Source organism: Lissotriton vulgaris, chromosome 2_1, assembly GCF_964263255.1.
Source record: "Lissotriton vulgaris chromosome 2_1, aLisVul1.2, whole genome shotgun sequence".
Taxonomy (NCBI): Eukaryota; Metazoa; Chordata; class Amphibia; order Caudata; family Salamandridae; genus Lissotriton; species Lissotriton vulgaris.
Window position 1 is genome coordinate 1,918,051,658 of NC_141687.1, and position 17,700 is coordinate 1,918,069,357.

Here is a 17,700-nt window from a genome sequence, read left to right on the forward strand (position 1 = left end):
TGGACTCTGACAGCACGGAATAGGTAGCTTATATGGAGTATCTCTGTATAAGGCAGGTCTCCCAAAGTGAAGACATCATTGTAGGAGCCCTGTGACTGGTTGTACCTGCCCTCTTGAGCCGGATGACCTGCATTGTGTAGATGCTTGAGGACTGCTACCTGCATGACCTACTTGACTAGTCCTGGTTTTCATGTTGAAAATATACGGCAGGGAACAGGGTGCTTATATTGACACCACCCCTACAGAAGGAATGTTGCCCTTATTGAATGTGTACTTAGGAAATGTTGCTTATGTTGTTCACATACCTGCCTCAAAGTTGTTCCTTCTGCTGCATATTTGAATGAGCGTTTTACAAGCACTGCACAGGAAATGTTACCTGTATTGCCCTGAGGTTACCACAAATCCTCCAACCTATTTACTGTGAGAATCCTGTGTTATCTGCTCTAACAAAAAATAGATAAAGGTACTTGTTTTGTCAATGCACTGGAAGTGGTGTTTATTTATTATGTGTGCTTTACTGGATCAGTGTGAGTGTGTGCTGCACAACTCCTTAACACATAGCCCCTGGAGTGCCTTCCCCCCAAGCTACAGTGTCGGAGTCGGTGGTCCCTGGGACCTTCCGGGTCTAACACTACCCCAATCTATTCCACTTCAATCTACCGCACTCCCCCACTCTAAACTACCCTACTCCAATCTGCCTCACTTTAATCTACTCCAGTCTACCCCACGCTAATCTACCCACCCCATTCCAATCTACACCACTCAATCAACCTCACCACCCCAAGCTACCCCAATCAACCCCACCCCACTCCATTCTACCCTACTGTAATCCACCCAATTTACCCCACTCCACTCTACACTCCTCTATAACAAAGTGAAAGATGAGGAGAAATGTGTGGGAGGTCAAAGTTTCCTCATGTCTTCTAGCCCTCCTCACACTATCCCCTCACTTTTCATAGCTGTGTCTGGTATGAAAGATTATGTTCAGAAGTATGGGGTTAGGCATAAACGTCAAAAGGACAAAAATGAGACTCTGAGGCTCCAAGGTGAGAGCGATTGAGACCCGCAGAGATAATGTAGTTGAAGACCAGAAGCAGAGTGGGGTGATCAAGAGACCAGTGCTTTGCAGGTCAGAAATAGGAGAGCTGTGAGCAAAAGTGCAAAATGGAGACCGAGCGACATTTAAATTGCATGGTATATTAAGTGATAGTGGCGAGTGGAACATCAATGGACAGAGTGGCAAAAAGTGTGTGGATTCATGTTACCTTCCTCTAAATGTGAAGCAGGTAACATGGACACACATAATTTTCGGCACATGAATTCACATCTCAACAATGTGTCTCCTGAAACAAACAAAAGTCCCAGCTACAGATCTATTCGCCTACAGACAAACAGCAGGAGGAAATACCATAGGAAATGTATCTCACCAGATAATATGGCATAAACTTTGCACAAATATGCACACTGATACCATCTGCTTTCCATACTGTTGTGCACGCTTCTTAGTCATCACTTTGCTGAAACCGTCCCTTCCTCTGTCTCCTTAAACCCTCCTACAGTGCCTCTTCCTTTCTCTCCTTACTCTGTTGGCTCTGTCCATTATATAGCCACTCTTATGACACCTCATCATCAGCTGGGAACCTTGTCTCTATTCTTTACCTCTTAATCCTATAATTGGGTTCGTATTTTATCCTTCTTCCCCTCTGTCCCTGAGGCTGAAATAGGTCAAAGGCTTTAATGAGTGTGGCAGTACCGCAAGAGTCTCCTTTACTTGCCTTTCGTCCTGGAGATGCAGTGCGCTAGAGTATAGTTTAACATTGGTGCCTTTTCATTTTACCTGGGAATGTGTGCGTGTAAACGGCCTTAAAGATCCACAGAGCACCTAACCTAAGAGTTCCCCGCTATGCACAGACAGCAGTTATCACAACACTTATAAAAACCTATGTATGTCTGGTCTCCCACCACTCAAATCCAAGAGAAACTGTTTTTCAGATGGCACTAAAAGTACCTTTCTATATTCTCTTTGACTTTCAATGCCGGGATTACGTGTAGATATGCTTTATTTTGTGTCTTTTAGTGAATGATAAGAAGGATCGGGATGTGCTAGTATGACACATGTGGAAAATAAAAGGAGAAGAAAAAGATGATTAAAATAATGGCATCTACAGCTTTGTCTTAAAAATGTTCAGTAATCTGTTATCCTTAACGTACAGTATTTGATTACGGTGCATATTAATTGCTTACATGTACACAGATAATTCACAGCTTTAATAAATACATGTTTACATTTTTTATGGGTGTGATCCCTATATTTTAATAATAGCATTATGATCAATTCTAGATGAATGTTGACCATGTATCGGAGACCAACGGAAGATCAATGTTGGGGAAGATGTGCCCATGATCAATGAGGTTAAAATATGTGGTTGTGATATTGGTATTGAGGAAAGTAAACTTAATTTGAAAATGTAATTTGCAGTGAAAGGTTTCGTAGTTTTAATAATGAAAGACGGAGAATACTTAAAACAAAGAAGAATCGTGTTGAAGTTTGGAGAATATACTATCTAGATAATAGCGTTGATAGTTGTGAGATTGGGAAGCGAGAAACCACTTCAGAAAGAATGACTGGCAATGGGTATATTTTCAAGGCCAGTAAGAAAGAAGGACTTTCAAGTGTGTTTTTACATTATGTAGATATGAACATATTGCTCTTTCTTAAAATAGCGGCTTGGTACCTCAAAACTGTAATGCTTTCATTGCATAATAACTAATTGTGGGCATCTGCCTGTCTTTATATTTGTCAGGTAAACTCTTAAGGCCAGTATTCGGCACCCACTATGTCAGTGGAGGTTTGAACACTGTAAGCGGATAGTGGACCTGCCAGGTGGCTGGACTGACTCTGACCCAAACATAGCGCTGAAAAGATGTCTTCAGTTCACTATAAAATCTCAGAAAGACTGTTTCCAGTCCAATGAAATGTTGGGAGAGGAACGGGAGGTTCCAAAAGTTGAGACTTGAATATACGTTGAACTCATTTACAATTTATGTTACATTTATGTGGTGTTGTGAATATATAGGAGAGTAATGGAGGCCAGCCTGAAGAGGTTAATTGATTGGGCTAAAGACCTTACTCTGGTGTTAAGACCACAGAAGGTCTAGTGTTCTATGCTTGGATCCTAGCACTGCAATATTTCATTCGTTGGCAGACACTGAAAGGTCTTGGCTGTGGACGTATTTTCCAGGGATTTCATTTTGTCCGAAGAATAAACAAAAATAATTGTAAGTGTGCAAACACTATGGAGCTAAAGGTTGGTTATTGATAATGCAACAGTGCTTAGTTTTTAAAATAATAAGTGCTGGTGCCCGAAGTTTGCTTTGAAGTCCGCTGCGAGTGTTGTTGAAGGTCTGTGTGCCGAATACCAAGACTTAATAGTTCTAATTCCTCCTCCGGCTTCTTTAATCCACCACCGCACAGATCCTGCCTTTTATCTCTTTCTTGCAGGTTCTTTTTCATCCTTCTTTCTTCCTTTGTCACTGGTTCTCCATAATTCAATTACACTTTCTTAACTTATTTTTTGTTTTTCTCTCTCATGCCCTGGATGAAAGTCTGTTGAGGAAAAACAAGTACCGGTCCCAAAAACTAGTGCCGGTAGGCCCCAGCTGCAACCACAGACACAAATTAAGCACTGGCAATGCATATTCCTCATATCATTGCTCTGATTCCTAACTTGAATGTGGCTAGGTGTAAGGCCATACATTATAAACATAACATTCTTACTTGCAGAAAATCCTAAACACTTCTGATGAAAGATAAAAGAGCCCTGAGAGCTGCTGTTGTTAAATAATACCCCCTCATCTGTGAGCATAATCTTGCTGAACAAATCACTTGTTTTGAAGATGTGCTCCGAGAATGATAATTGATGGCTAAGAACAAGAATATGTAATCTAACCCCTGAAATTACACTGAAAACAGGTTGGTCAAGTTTATAGTAAATTGGAAGCTAGATGTAGGCTTTTGGTTGTAGTTTTCAGGCCTCAGAACTAGAATGATGATACGCTATCAATCTGAACATCTTCAGTTTTTTGGGGGGGGAAAGAGGGGTGAGAGGGTAGGGATATCTGTCAGAATAGGTTAGTTTTCGACTTCATTCACGTTTTTGCATTAGATTCTCTTCCTCAAAATCTATGAATTGGGTTTACTTTTTCGTTTGTCTAAAGTGAAATCAGTTTAAGGTGGCTTGTGTATACTGCATATCTAAATATGTTATTATTGCCTGTCGTGTACCCTTTAATACAAGCTCTCTTTATGCTGTAAGTCTTTTCAGCGTATATCGATTGATAAGTGAGCAGGGCAGCATTTTGCCAAGAAGGGTTTTATGACCACAGTAGCCATCTTTGTTTGTCGCAGTAACATTGAATTCAATGTTATGATTTTACATTTAAACTACAGTCGTGTCTTTCACAAGAAAAGAATTACTGGGCATGCTTCTAAGCAGATCAACAGACACTCAACTAACCATTACCTCGTATCCTCCTACTACTGCCCCAATCACCCTAACACTCCCGCCACACCCCGTAATTACTTCGCTTACGCACACAACAGTAGACTTCCCAAAGCACCCATTGAACACCAGGTACAGCATGGCAGTAGAACAAGCCCGCTTGCGCACAAAAAAATGAATCTCAAGGGCACTGGAAATGCAGAGTATTATATTAGGTCAGTATTATAGCTCCTTTCACAGTTGTTAGCTTGAATCGTACTCTTCCGGAGAAGCAGACTCAGTGAAGCATATATTGCCCCTTACTGCTATCACCATTCTAGGGTGGTAATCACGTTCCCACATGCCAACATGCTTCTCTGTAGAGTCCTTTGACTATATAGGTCGAGATGGCACACAAGGCTCTTTGAAACGTGTAGAAATGTGAGTCCACTTTGTGAGCTTGATATTTTTATGCTGGGGAGAATTACCTTAGGAACGAGTCAGGTGCGAGTACACTGTGTTTGATGAAGATGGTAGTATGATAACCATGCACCAATAGACAAATGCCCTGTCAAATGATGAAAACAGTTGCATACTGCACTACTGTGTCCATTAAAAAGCTACCCGCATTGGAATATTTAGTATTCAATAAATTAATAATTAACCTTTCTTTTTATAATATTGAGGGCACTGTACAATAATTAGTAATGACTCTGTTACTTACCCGTAATGTTCATTACTCCGAGTCCTTGTCTCCCTCGTCACAGTCACTAAGGAGCACCCCGTGCTCCAGACACAGCATTTACCCATAAATTAAAAGGTCCTCACTCAATATGGCTGCCCGGCAGGATGTACCTGTCACCTGGCCTATAAGAGTGGGACCAACACAGGAAACATCCTGAAATATAAAAGCAGAAAGTAAAGAAAAGACAGATTCTTTGTACGTCCCTCCCACCACCAAGGGCGGACAGGAGGGAACAGGACTGTGACGAGGAAGACTATGACTCGAAGTAATGAATATTACAGGTAAGTAACGGAGTCATTACCATCCTCGTCCGTCTTCCTCGTCACGGTCACTAAGGAGCGTATACGCAAGCGCCGGACGAACAAAAAAACAGACATCCAGAATGCAAAGGGAAATACAACACAGACAAGTACACAACCAGTGAACAGGTGCACGTATGGCGGAGCCAAAAAACCCCCAGAAGAACCACACCCATCCACAAAGAATGGGAAAAGAAGGCATGAGGGGAGGACCAAGACGCCAAAGCACCAAGTACCAACAAGGAAGCCTTATGAAGAAGCCCAGGAGGAAGACACAAACCAGGAGGAAGACACACACCGGGTGGAACGACCACGAATGATTGGAGAAGAGAGACCCTGGAAGCGGGAAGGACAAAGAGGAGCGGACCAAAACCAATGGGAAGAGGCCTTTGCAGGGTGACGGCCCCGCCGGTAAACCCCAAGGAGACAAAGAAAAAGTCCACCAGGAAAAGGGAGGCCGAGCGCCAAGGCAGATCACCAGAGCTCAAGGCAACCAGAGAACGAAGCCAAATCCCAATCCCGAAGAGGGGCAACCGAGGACAAAAGGGGAAGAAGGTCCGGTCAGGATGAAGGACCAGGTAGGCAGGGAAGAAAAACAAGAAGAGGATGACAAGCAAAGTCAAGCACCCACAACGTCGCCCAAACAGAATGCAATTCAAGAAGGCCCAAAGGATGAACCCCAGGGGGGCATAGGCGAAGCATACAGACAGTAGCAGGAAAAACAAAACTGCGCAGAAGGCAAGAAACCAATTACTAAAAAGAGGTGAGAGAGGACTCCCGGATAGCAGAAAAGGCATACCACCGGCAGCGGAGAGCAGACCGAGAAGCACAAACTGCTCCGAAGGAACACAAGCATAGAACCCTCACGCAGGCAACAGGTGAGAAACCCGTAAAGAAGAAAACCGCCAGAGACGGCCGCAGACCCCAAGTGTACAGCACGTCCGAAGACACTGGGAGACAGGAACCACAATGTGAAACCATGAAAGTAGTGGCAGGATTGGAACCCAAGCGCCGTGGGAGCCAGTGCCACCAGAGCCAAGAAGCACCAATGAGCAACAGCTCCCAGGACGGAACAGTGCCATAACTCTTGACCTGCAACCACAAACCAGGGAAACACCAGAAATGAACACAAAACATCGGAGGAAGGACTGGAACTCCAAATCCCTAACGCCAACCGACAGAGCGCCAGAAGAGCAACCTGAGGGGATATAACCGTAAACCCGGGGGGATAGAACTGCACAAGAATCCCCCACGCCAACCGACAGAGCGCCAGAAGAGCAACCTGAGGGGATATAACCGTAAACCCGGGGGGATAGAACCGCACAAGACCCAACCATGCCGAATCAAGAGGAGAGCGAGCGCCCCCAGAAAGGCGAAGTAGGCACGGACCATATGAAGGCTAGACGGACCTGAACCCCACACTTCATCAGGAGACGGGCAAAGTGCACGGGAGCAGCGAAACAGCAGCCTGCACCACCCAAGAAGAGGACACCCAGCGAACCGTGGGGAACCAAGAACCCTGAGCCGAAAGAACAGAAGTACAGCTGAAAGGATTAGCCGGGTCTCAGCGACATCACAAGGAACCCAAGAATTCCAGGCCAAGCCACATCAACGCCACAACCACCAGGACAAAGGAAGATGAAGGACGAATCAACCAGACGACCGGGAAGGACGCAGCATAGGCAGGATCCGAACCTGCGGCCCGCGAGAGCCGATGGCACCAGAGGCACAAGACACAACAAAGAGCGAAAGCCCATCGGAGAACAAAACACCCCAAGAGCAAGAGTTAGACCCCCAGGGGAGCCAAGGCTGAAGCAAACACCCGAGGGACAGAGTGCGACCTAAAGGGGAGGCCACAAAAAGGAGGCTCTGACCCATGGCAAGAACTGCAACACCTCCCAAAGAGAGGAAGCCCACAACACCAGACACATCCTTTCGGGTACACATCCAGGCACAAACCAGGCCTGACTATACAGACAACTAACGAGAGCAGGCGTTCACAGGATCGAATGGCAGGGGGCAGCAAAGGGCCAAGGAGCCCGAAGGGCCCAAGAGGAAACCAGGGGCAGGATCCACTGCAAGACACCAACGTGGCCGAATAAAGGAGTACATGGGTAAGAGACCCAAGAGAGGGCAGAGACCCCAGTGGGAACAACAAGAGTGCAGCAAACCAGACCCAATGCCCGCCTGGGTCCCCACAACCACCAGGTGAAGGACCCAGGAACCGGAGACCTCGCGAAAAACAATCTGGCCGCCCATTGTGAGAGAGGCAGGAGACGGCAGAGGCATGGGGAAGGTGAGCACCATCTGGTAGACGCCGGTGAGACGACCGAGAAGGGGTGTCATGGCCACGACCCCCCTCCCAAAAGGGCTGGGAGGAACACCCGCATGAGACTGGGGATGACCCAAGGCACGCCCATAGGAGTTTGCACCACCAGAGGCACAAGACGAACCAACAAGTACTGACCCCATAAAGGAGGCAGCAGAGGCGCTACTGAGAGGCAGTTGCCCCCCATGAACCCACCAGAAGGCACGGCGAGTGCACCGGAACAACCAGACCAACGCACCCCAACAAGCCCAGCACACGACAGCAGGGCAAAAGGCACAATAGAGGACAACCTCCCACCGAGCAAAGCAATCCAAACCCATGCAAAAACATGAACATGGCTAAAGCGCACAAATCACCAGAAGGACTCAAGGCGCTAAATAACAGATGCATATTGCTATCCAACTCAATGGCACTAATTACCAACCTCTGGCGGATGAAAGGCCGAGTGGATCCTGCATTTTCTTTTCCCATATCCTCAAGAACTTTACGAAGGTGTAGTTCAGTTGTGGGTCGCTAGGCGTAAAGCATGCCAGAACTACTTGCCTTCTGGTTATAATCCATTGCTGATTAAATTTACCTTTCAGTAATTGTTTCTGTTCTTGTAAAAGTTCTTTGCAGGAGCATAATAGATGCAGCAGAACTTCCGGTGCTGAACCGCATAAGCGGCACACAAGACCCGCTTTCTCCTTTAGCCAGGGTGGGAGATGCTGTATGCAGGGTAACAGACCAAGTCTATACTTCATAAAGCTAATTTTTATCTACTTGACATAGCCCAAATTAAAGTACTTTTGAGCGACTGGCTCATGGTAGGTATTCAGTCATCCATCCCTGAGCCCTTTCTGAAAGAGATGCCTTATCCTCCCGCCATGAAAGATGTTTGACTGTTTTCCAAACAATTTCCTTGAGCAGGCTGGTTGTTGTAGGCTTTTCCCAAAGTTGATTCAATCCCATTTTGAGTAAGCCATTTTTAAGATCACTCTCTGCAGGTGAAGCGGTAGAGGTCCCTGAGGGGATTTCCGCACTTTGTCTCAGGTAATGATGTATGCCCCTTGTCTTGCGATAGATTGCTTATGTACGCCAGACTCGAGTCTAATTTGCGCGGGCGAAGTATATTTGGGCAGCCCAAATATGACCATATAAGTAGTTGTTACTGTAGAGTAAAGTATTTTGTCATCTCTTCCTTTCTGCGCCTCACTGCCGTAGGTAATTGTTGGCAGTAGCTTTGCGTGAACCACCTGCACTGTAACCAGGATCAATGGCCCATTTAGTTTAGCGTTAAATGCTTTTATAGAAGTTGGCTTGACAAGGCTGTTATGCCTAATGCTAATACTCTGTGCAAGGAATCGGCCACCTTTGTCTATCTTCACGCCAAGATATGTATATTCCAATGTGTCCTCAATTTGGGTCTCCCGCCAGAACCAAGCTGCAATTTTTTCCCGTTTTTTATTGACCATCATGGTTCTTGTTTTGTCCAGATTTATCGTTAGAACATTTGCTTTAGAAGAGTCTTGTGGAGTTTAGAAGATGTTGAAGGCATACTTTTAATTGGCTGATCAGGACTATGTTGTCCGCATATAGGAGACATGGCAATAAGATGTCTCCCAATTTTGGAGCGTGTGAGTTACAAGCATTTAGTATCAGTGCAAGGTCAGCTATAAACAAGTTAAAGAGTGTAGGTGCTAAAACACACTCCAAAAAAGAGAGAGGGACCCAACAACCAAAGGGGAAGGGGTACCAGCAGAGACCTAGGTCACGAAAAAAAACCCCTTTGGGTAAATTCACACTTGACACACCACTCTTACACATGGAACCTCCAATCACCAGTAGAATGACAATGGACAGCAGGAAAATGTAGTCAAAAAATGTAAACATAAATTGAAAAAAAAACAAATGCATTCAATAGCAAAATTGCAGATTTTTATCAATCACAATCACCACACAATGTATTAAAAATGTTTCATAAAAAAGTAATAGTCCCTATCTGAACTGCGTAGAACATTAAAAAAACAGCAAAAAAGACCTTATAACTAAACCCTTATCACATTAGACAAAGAATTGGGAACACAGGGAGGAACAATATTTCCAAATCACAGAGAAGTACTACTAATCAATAGCGACTCAATTGTGGTCATTAAGAGCATTATTTCATATATTCTGTTTGATACAATTGTCGATACAGATTTTACGTAGACCTCTATTTTCAGTGCATCGACGCGTTTCGGCTGGCACTAGTTTATGGCCATCAGCTTCTTCAGGAAAAACGCATATAATTCCCGATATCAATATTAAAATCTGTAAAATATAAACATGAGAACAAAAATTAACCCCAATATTCTCTGATACATCACCCCATTGTCCAAAGGTATAACACACTGGTGACACCAAAAGGTTTCCACATCCATACTAATACTACATTCATCTTTCAACATACAAGCAAGAATCCCATACGTCTGATACAAATAGAGGGCTCAACAGCCACAGCGTATTACAAAGGGGACAAAAAACATCCTTTGCAGATCTAATGATATGGCCATCCTATATCCAAATTGCTGCTTCTGCAATGATATTTAAGGATAAGGTGGAGTAAGTTGTATATTACCTGTATCAACTGGGCGTAAGCAGCCTCCAAGATAAAACCAGCCAAATTTTACAAGTGTTGGAAATTCCAATACCTATACACAACAGGAGATGATCACTCTAATTTTCAACTGCTGGAATGAACTAATAATACTGCCTTTCTTAGAAGAGGATGCAAGATCCTACATTTAATTACCTCCAACAGATCAGGTAAGGAGCGAGACTTTTAATGCAGTGTCCTCTTCATCAGCGAATTCTTGTTATCTCTAACCAGCACTATCTTGAGACTTAATCCCCCGGATAAGTTGAAGATCTAGAAATCTGAAAGAATATATAATCCTTGTTGTAGCTATGTACAACTGAGTCCCAAACCAGCAGATTACTCAGTATGTACGACAAATTATAAAGCGCTGCTATTTGTTAATCCATCACCTATAATCCTATGTCAGGTTAAAGGATGCATTATCTCAAAAATACCACACACCCTTCTCTGATATCTGTCTCTACGGGCGTGGTAGGTAGCTACACCTCTTAGCAACCCCCTTACTATACATTAGTAGGACAATGTCTCCAGACCATGAGGGGACAGGAATTACCTTTGTATCTTGTTCTCTCCGGTCTATGCTATCCGGTCCATTTAATCAAACAGCATATAAATAAAAAGAATCCCGAAACAGGATCTGTGAAAAAAGCAGTGTATTACATATAAGCCTTCAAACAACTAGATCTCCAATAAGTATCTAATACTGGTTAAAATGGTCCGACAGCACATACCTGTATCCACCTGAAAGTATCGCACGGGGTGTACACCTCCGTGAATCTGTTATTTTCTCCCTGCAAGAGGACGCGATCCTTAAATGTGCCCGCTAGGTAACCTATGATCCGGAAACAATCATCTGTTTCCGGTCATCCGATTTGAGCCACCACCAGTTTAAAATGAAGAAACTAATCCGCCATCTTAAAAGGGTTTTCGTATGTATACAAAATGCTCCTATTATATCTCCCTATATGCCTGTGTATATAACAAGTGGGATTCAGGTAACAGGCATATACTGAGGTATTAAAAATACCAGAAACCAACACTTAAGGGTTCCTAAACTTGAATAATTACGATGATAAAAATACCAGAAATCAACACTTAAGGGTTCCTAAGCATGAGTGATAACGATGTTTGGCATACGAAAAAATGTAAGTGTAAGCCCTCAAGGGAAGCAACTACCAATACGTGCATAACAAAATATTACTGCACATCATAAGTCAGAGAAGGTTTTTTTTTATTTATAGCCTTTCTATACAACCAGAACAAACTTATATCCTTGTATTAGAACCCATTAAATTCACAACTTAATCAAATAAAAGGGTCCACCTAAGTGGCCCCTTTAAGTCATTCCCACTCTTCTTTAGAGTTTAAACCATTGTGTACAGTGTTGAGATGAGAAATATGCCATTGCTCACATGCTTTACGTTTTGAATGGATATTTCCACCTCTCTTTCCAATTGTCACCTTTTCAAGAATGAACCAAAAGAATTCATTTTCACCATGACGATGTTCTAAGAAATAGGCCACAAGGGGCGCAGTAATCTTTTTAGTTTTGATGGCCGACCTATGCTCTTGAAGTCTGATATGTACCTCTCTACTAGTCTCTCCCACGTAACCCAAACCTCATGGCCATAGTATGAGGTAGATCACATTTTTACTTCCACAATTATTCAGAGTTCTTGATTTAATACAACAGCCATTGTATGTGACCTCTTTATTTTGTAAACATTGAGGGCATACATAGCATATACCACATTTTACATTCCCAATTGCCTGGATGTTGGTAATCGTTCTCTGAGTGTCATGACTGCCTTCACAGTGTTAATTGGTGTAAATACTGATATCTGCCCTGTATATTTTAACAATGTTTTTTATTGTGTGCTTTTATGGTTGTTTATATACAACCGAATAAAGTTTTTTTATTGATTGATTGATTTAGTAGTACTTCTCTGTGATTTGTAATTATTTTTCCTCCCTGTGTTCCCAATTCTTTGTATAATGTGATAAGGCTTTTAGTTACAAGGACTTTTTTGCTGTTTCTTAATGTTTTATGCAGTTCAGATAGGGACTATCAATTTTTTATGACACATTTTTAATACATTGTGTGATGATTGTAATTAATAAATATCTACAATTTTGATATTGAATACATTTGTATCTTTTCAATTTATGTTTATATTTTTTTACTACATTTTCCTATTGTCCATTGTCATTCTACTGGTGTTTGGAGGTTCCATGTTAAAGAGTAGTGTGTCTAGTGTGAATTGACCCAAAGGGGGGTTCCTTATGACCTAGGTGCTAAAACACATCCTTGTTTAAGCCCTTTATCCGTTGATATGCATCTCGACAGGAATGATCCATCGTCCAACTTAGTCTGACCCCATGTGTCAGTCTGCAGGTTTAATAGGGACTGTGGGAGCCCCCCAGCTGTGCAGTTTGGACCATAGTCTATTGCGATTGATGTGGTCAAAGGCTGCCTTATAATCAATAAAACATAGATGCAGGGGCCTCCTTGCAGTTTCAGCCTTATCAAAAAGCATTGCCATTGTTATTATGTTTGTAGTTGTCCCAACTGCTTTGGCAAATCCAGTTTGGTTTAATGGAATTGCAGATTTCTCTTACTCCCATGCCTGAAGCTCCTCTAGTAGCATTCCATAAAAAAATGCCTTGTTGTCCATTAATGCCACTAGCCGAAGGTTCTGTGGAGTTGACTTTTCCCCTGACTTGTGAATTGGTGCGCGTGCAGGCCCTGCAATGGCAGAGGATTGAGACCGGTTTGAAAGGCTACTTTGGTGGGTGGCGCAAGCAGCGCTGTAAGCCCATCATTAAGTTCAAGAGAATTTTATTAAGAGTAATAAAAAAGTAAACCAGGTGTCAAAACAAAGTACAACGTGATATCAAAGTAAGAATCTAAGCAGAGTAATACAATCATACAAATGCAAACATTATAATAAAATAGATCTGGGTACAAGGTGAGAAAAAGGGAAAAAGCAAAGATAAAAGAAAAATACGGGAAGCATAAAATATGAAAAGCATGAGAACATTGAGAAGTAATAAATACAGTTGATACAGTGAAGGATAAGTGGAACGCATCGGGCATTTAAGGAGGTTTAGGAACTTCCTGTTGTGGAGGCGGAGGGTGAAGCAAGCGTTTACTACATGAGTCTAGATAAAGTGTAACGGGAGGTAAGCCCATCATTAGCATTTAATTTACTGGTCCTGGGTGTATGATACCACTTTTCAAGGGACTGATAGGTAAATTAAATACGCCAAACTGGTGTAGACCAATCTTACCACGTTTACCATAGAGCGCACATGCACTTTAATACTGGACAGCAGTGATAAAGTGCCCAGAGTCCTAAAACCACCAACACCAGGTATGAAAAAACACCAGGAGGAAGGCAAAAAGTTCTGGGATTGCCCTGCAAAAAGGGCCAAGTCTAACACCCAGAGATACTATAGCAGGGGAATATGTGAAACATATATTTTCTCATGTCTATAATAATTGTCTTCCTAGTTATGTTTGTTTTAATAAATTAAAACATTTGCAATGTGTACTAACACCGAGTAAACAAACGCTGGAGGGTCTTTTTGAAAAAGGGTAATCTATTTTGTTTTATGGACTTGTAAAGCATTGCTTTTTTTTACATACATGTGCTTATACCACATTCTAGTAACACATTTATAATCCAGATGTATGATAATGAAAGTAACCTGACAGTCATTGTAAAATATATAAATCAGTTATATACAAGGAGTATACAAAGCCTATAATATATGTATATTTATTTTTCAGAATGCCAGTATGCAGTCACAATCTGAACCCAGAACCACCACGGACAATCTGAATTTGAGTGAAGACGTGGATCAGAGATTCAGTGCAGAAGATCCTGGGGCGGAAGAAGTATTTTCAGAAAAAAATGAACAGCATGTGCCAGGCTGTGTCCCTAGGACGGAAATGACTCCGTCCCATTCTTCGTGTATTGGAGAATCTGATTCTGAAAGTGGACATACGAAAGAGGCAAGTGCGTCAGACAATCTGGGGGATTTGGGTGGCGAGAGGGTAGAGCCACCTCGTGAAAGTGCAAATCAAGAGTTTGAACCTAAAAAAGAAGAGGCGGGATCTATTGTTGCTGCTGAGAGCGCGTCAGATAAATGCGAGTGCATGCACGGTGCACCCATCGAAGTAAGCGGTGTTGAAATCCCTCCATCCTGTGGAAATACAAGCACGGAAGCTGTCGTGACTTCGACTGCAATAGGTTCAAGCCAAGAACGCCTGCATGAAATCGATAATTATTCACCGGAAGTGAAACCACCGAGTGCGGTTCCAAGTGTAAACGGTCCAGCAGAGGAAACTGGAAGTCAAGGCCACACTTTCGAAGAGTTTGCTGCGGCCATGGGGCAGACTGTTAGTTGCAGCTCTACCGAACCTGTAGATAGTGGCCAAACCCAGGCGTTTACGGCAAGTGGCGACCAAGACGCTTCCCAGACCGGGGCTTATTTTGTAAATGTGCAGTCGCATCAGGATGACGCACCCCTTGGCAATTTCTCTCAAGGTGAACTGTCGGGGGCTGTGGACAGTACACGGGAGCCGGACCCCGCAACTGCAGAGGTCTCAAGTGAAATCACTGCTCCGGATACCGAAGCCGGGGAGGGTGTCCCGGTCCAAGTTAGCGAAGCTCCTAATGAGAGCATGAGGGGGCCTTTAGAGGCAAATGTGACCTGCGTTGAACAATGTGTCCATAGTATGGCCCGCGAGGAAGCTTTGTATGACGAACAGCTCCCATCGACAAACGAGGGGCCCTCTGCGCACAGGGAGAGCTCGGAAATAGGCGACAGCTGGATTGTCGGAAAGGCCAAGTGTAATGGAGAAGAAACTGTAGAACAAGAAAATAAAAACACAGATTTTGAGCTGGCTAAACTAAATCTCACGGACAGCACTGTCCAAGGAGAATACCAGCATTCAGATATTACATTGGTTGAACGGGACTCAACCGCTTCAGAGTATCAAACACCAGACGAACACGACAAATCTATTGCACTTTTGGAGGAAGAGGCCAAGGACACAGACGGAGAGCAGGTTTCATCGGGAGCCGAGACCACAAGCGGAACTAACGAGGAAGATTATAATGCACTTTCCACAGAGCAGGACATGGCCCAATGCAACAGTGAAGTCGAAGCTGCGCAACTTGTAATCACTGCAGGAGAGGTTGACGAGTGTTCAGCAGGTTACAGTCACTCAGCTGTACTGCAGGCTCCTGCTGCAGAAGTTTCTCCAGAGGCAGACAAAGAGCTCATGCAAAGTCAGACATGTTTACTTCCGCATGATTCAGGCCCAGAACAGCAGCTGCACCGCCCGTCTGGAGGCATAATTTTAGACGCATCTGCTATCGAACTGGTGCGGGAGGAAGTTGTGCAGGAAACCGAACTGGGTTCGGTTTCCACTCCTAAAGTGGTTGACCTAATGGCAAACGCAAATTCTCATGTTGGAGCACCATCTACTGGAGCTGAGACAGCAGTGCGGAGTAGCGGTGAGCTACTTTCATGCAGCCAAAGCAAACAAGTGCAGGATAGTCCCAGCGACACTCCCTTTGCGGCCTGTGATAATGGACACAAAGGGAACCAGGAAGTATTAGAGCATGCCGCTGGAGTTACACAGCACACCGATGTAATATTAGAAAATGCTTTGTCTGCAGCCAGCGAGGCTGAAAAAGACCTGCGGGAGAACGGCCCTTTTCAGACTGCTGCAAGTGAAGAAACTGAAGCCAATCAGGTGCTGTGTGAAAGTGGGACACCTGCTAGCGTGGAGTCCTCTGTTAAAGGAGCGGGGGGAGAGCCTGGCGCGGAGAGCAGCCCCGGCCCAGTCCCTGCGGTGCAACTAAGAGGGACGGATGAGGAAACAAACTCCGACATGGCTGGAGGTGCCGAAGAAGGAGCCGCACGTGATCTCGCGGCAGAGGAGCTACCGGCTCCAGCGGATGACAACACACTTAGCGCCCGCTTGGAACAAGAATGTGATTCCAACCCAAGTCTGGACGCTATCGCCCCGCGCAGCAATGCACCGGAATCAACAGCTCAGCCCCGTGACTGCGAGGGGACATCTCAAGGGGAAGCTCAAGTGCCTTTGATGGAGACTGCAGAGGAACAGTCTGTGAATTTCCCGATTCCCAGAGTGTCCCTTCACCCCATTGCAGAGGAACCACTGTCTGGCATGGACTCTAGTCAAGACACTGCATCCTCATCTAGCGAAAGTGAAGTTTCTCCTAGAGAGAAAGAATTTGGAAACAATTTGCTTGAGCTTGAAGAAGATGACAAAGATAAAAGTAGCAAAACAGGGGAATTACTTTTGACACTAGATACACCCCTTTCAGATTGTGTAGATCACCCTGAAAATGCTTCTGTTACAGGCTTTGTGACGGATTCGGCTGTCTCACATGAGTTCGAGATCAATATTAACACAAGTGCTACTCTTGATGACCAAAAATTTGGGGAATCTTGTGCTGCTTCATCACCGCTTGACAACCGCTCTCTAGAGGTGGAACCACAGAGCTCCTCCCTATCGCACATTGCAACCAAGACTGACATTGTTGCAACACTCCAAGGAGACGGGGACTCAGGGTTGGAGTTAACCGAGCAGCTTGATGATGAAGATTCGTCAAGTCTTGGAGTTGATGAAACAGAGCCTATTTCAGGTAAAAAAAAAAATCCTCTTATATTTTAATTCGTTGATGTTGTTTATAATGTTTTTTTTGGCAGCTGTGCATCATTCCAAGAACACTGGTATGTATTCATAGAGTCCACTAAAATGGAGACTGAAGGCCCTTTGCTTTGACTGGTGTTGTGAGTAAAATCTGGTCCTACATTGAAGCCACTGCAAGCTGTAGCAATAAAGTGCCAACACAAGTAGGAAAAGAGTGTTAGCTTGCAACAAACTGCTTCAAAGGCCTGGCGATTAGGGGATGGTCATGCTCAAACAGGAACATATTTTTCCAGCTCCTAGGAAAATGTTTGAATCCGAAATGTTTACAGTATCCACCACATACACATACAAAGATGATGTATGTATGGTATGCATTACCCTAATTCACAAGTTCATGACATTTTGCAACAGTGAAGTCCAGTTAAGGGGATGCCATGCTCGTGTTTTATTCTTAAGTTATGCAAATTAATTCCGAGCTCATTCACATTTATAGTCATGTGACTCACTGACTAATGACTTTATTTATATT

General features: G+C 43.9%; 1 protein-coding gene across 11 annotated transcripts in view; it reads left to right on the forward strand.

Moving 5' to 3' along the window:
• AKAP13 (A-kinase anchoring protein 13) overlaps positions 1-17,700 on the forward strand; it is a 1,375,395-nt gene that overhangs the window by 508,805 nt on the left and 848,890 nt on the right. For all 11 annotated transcript variants that reach the window (XM_086958098.1, XM_086958099.1, XM_086958104.1 and 8 more), the window contains exon 8: positions 14,268-17,163. In XM_086958098.1, coding sequence (XP_086814224.1) covers positions 14,268-17,163 — 2,896 coding nt within the window. The remainder of the gene's footprint in view (positions 1-14,267; positions 17,164-17,700) is intronic.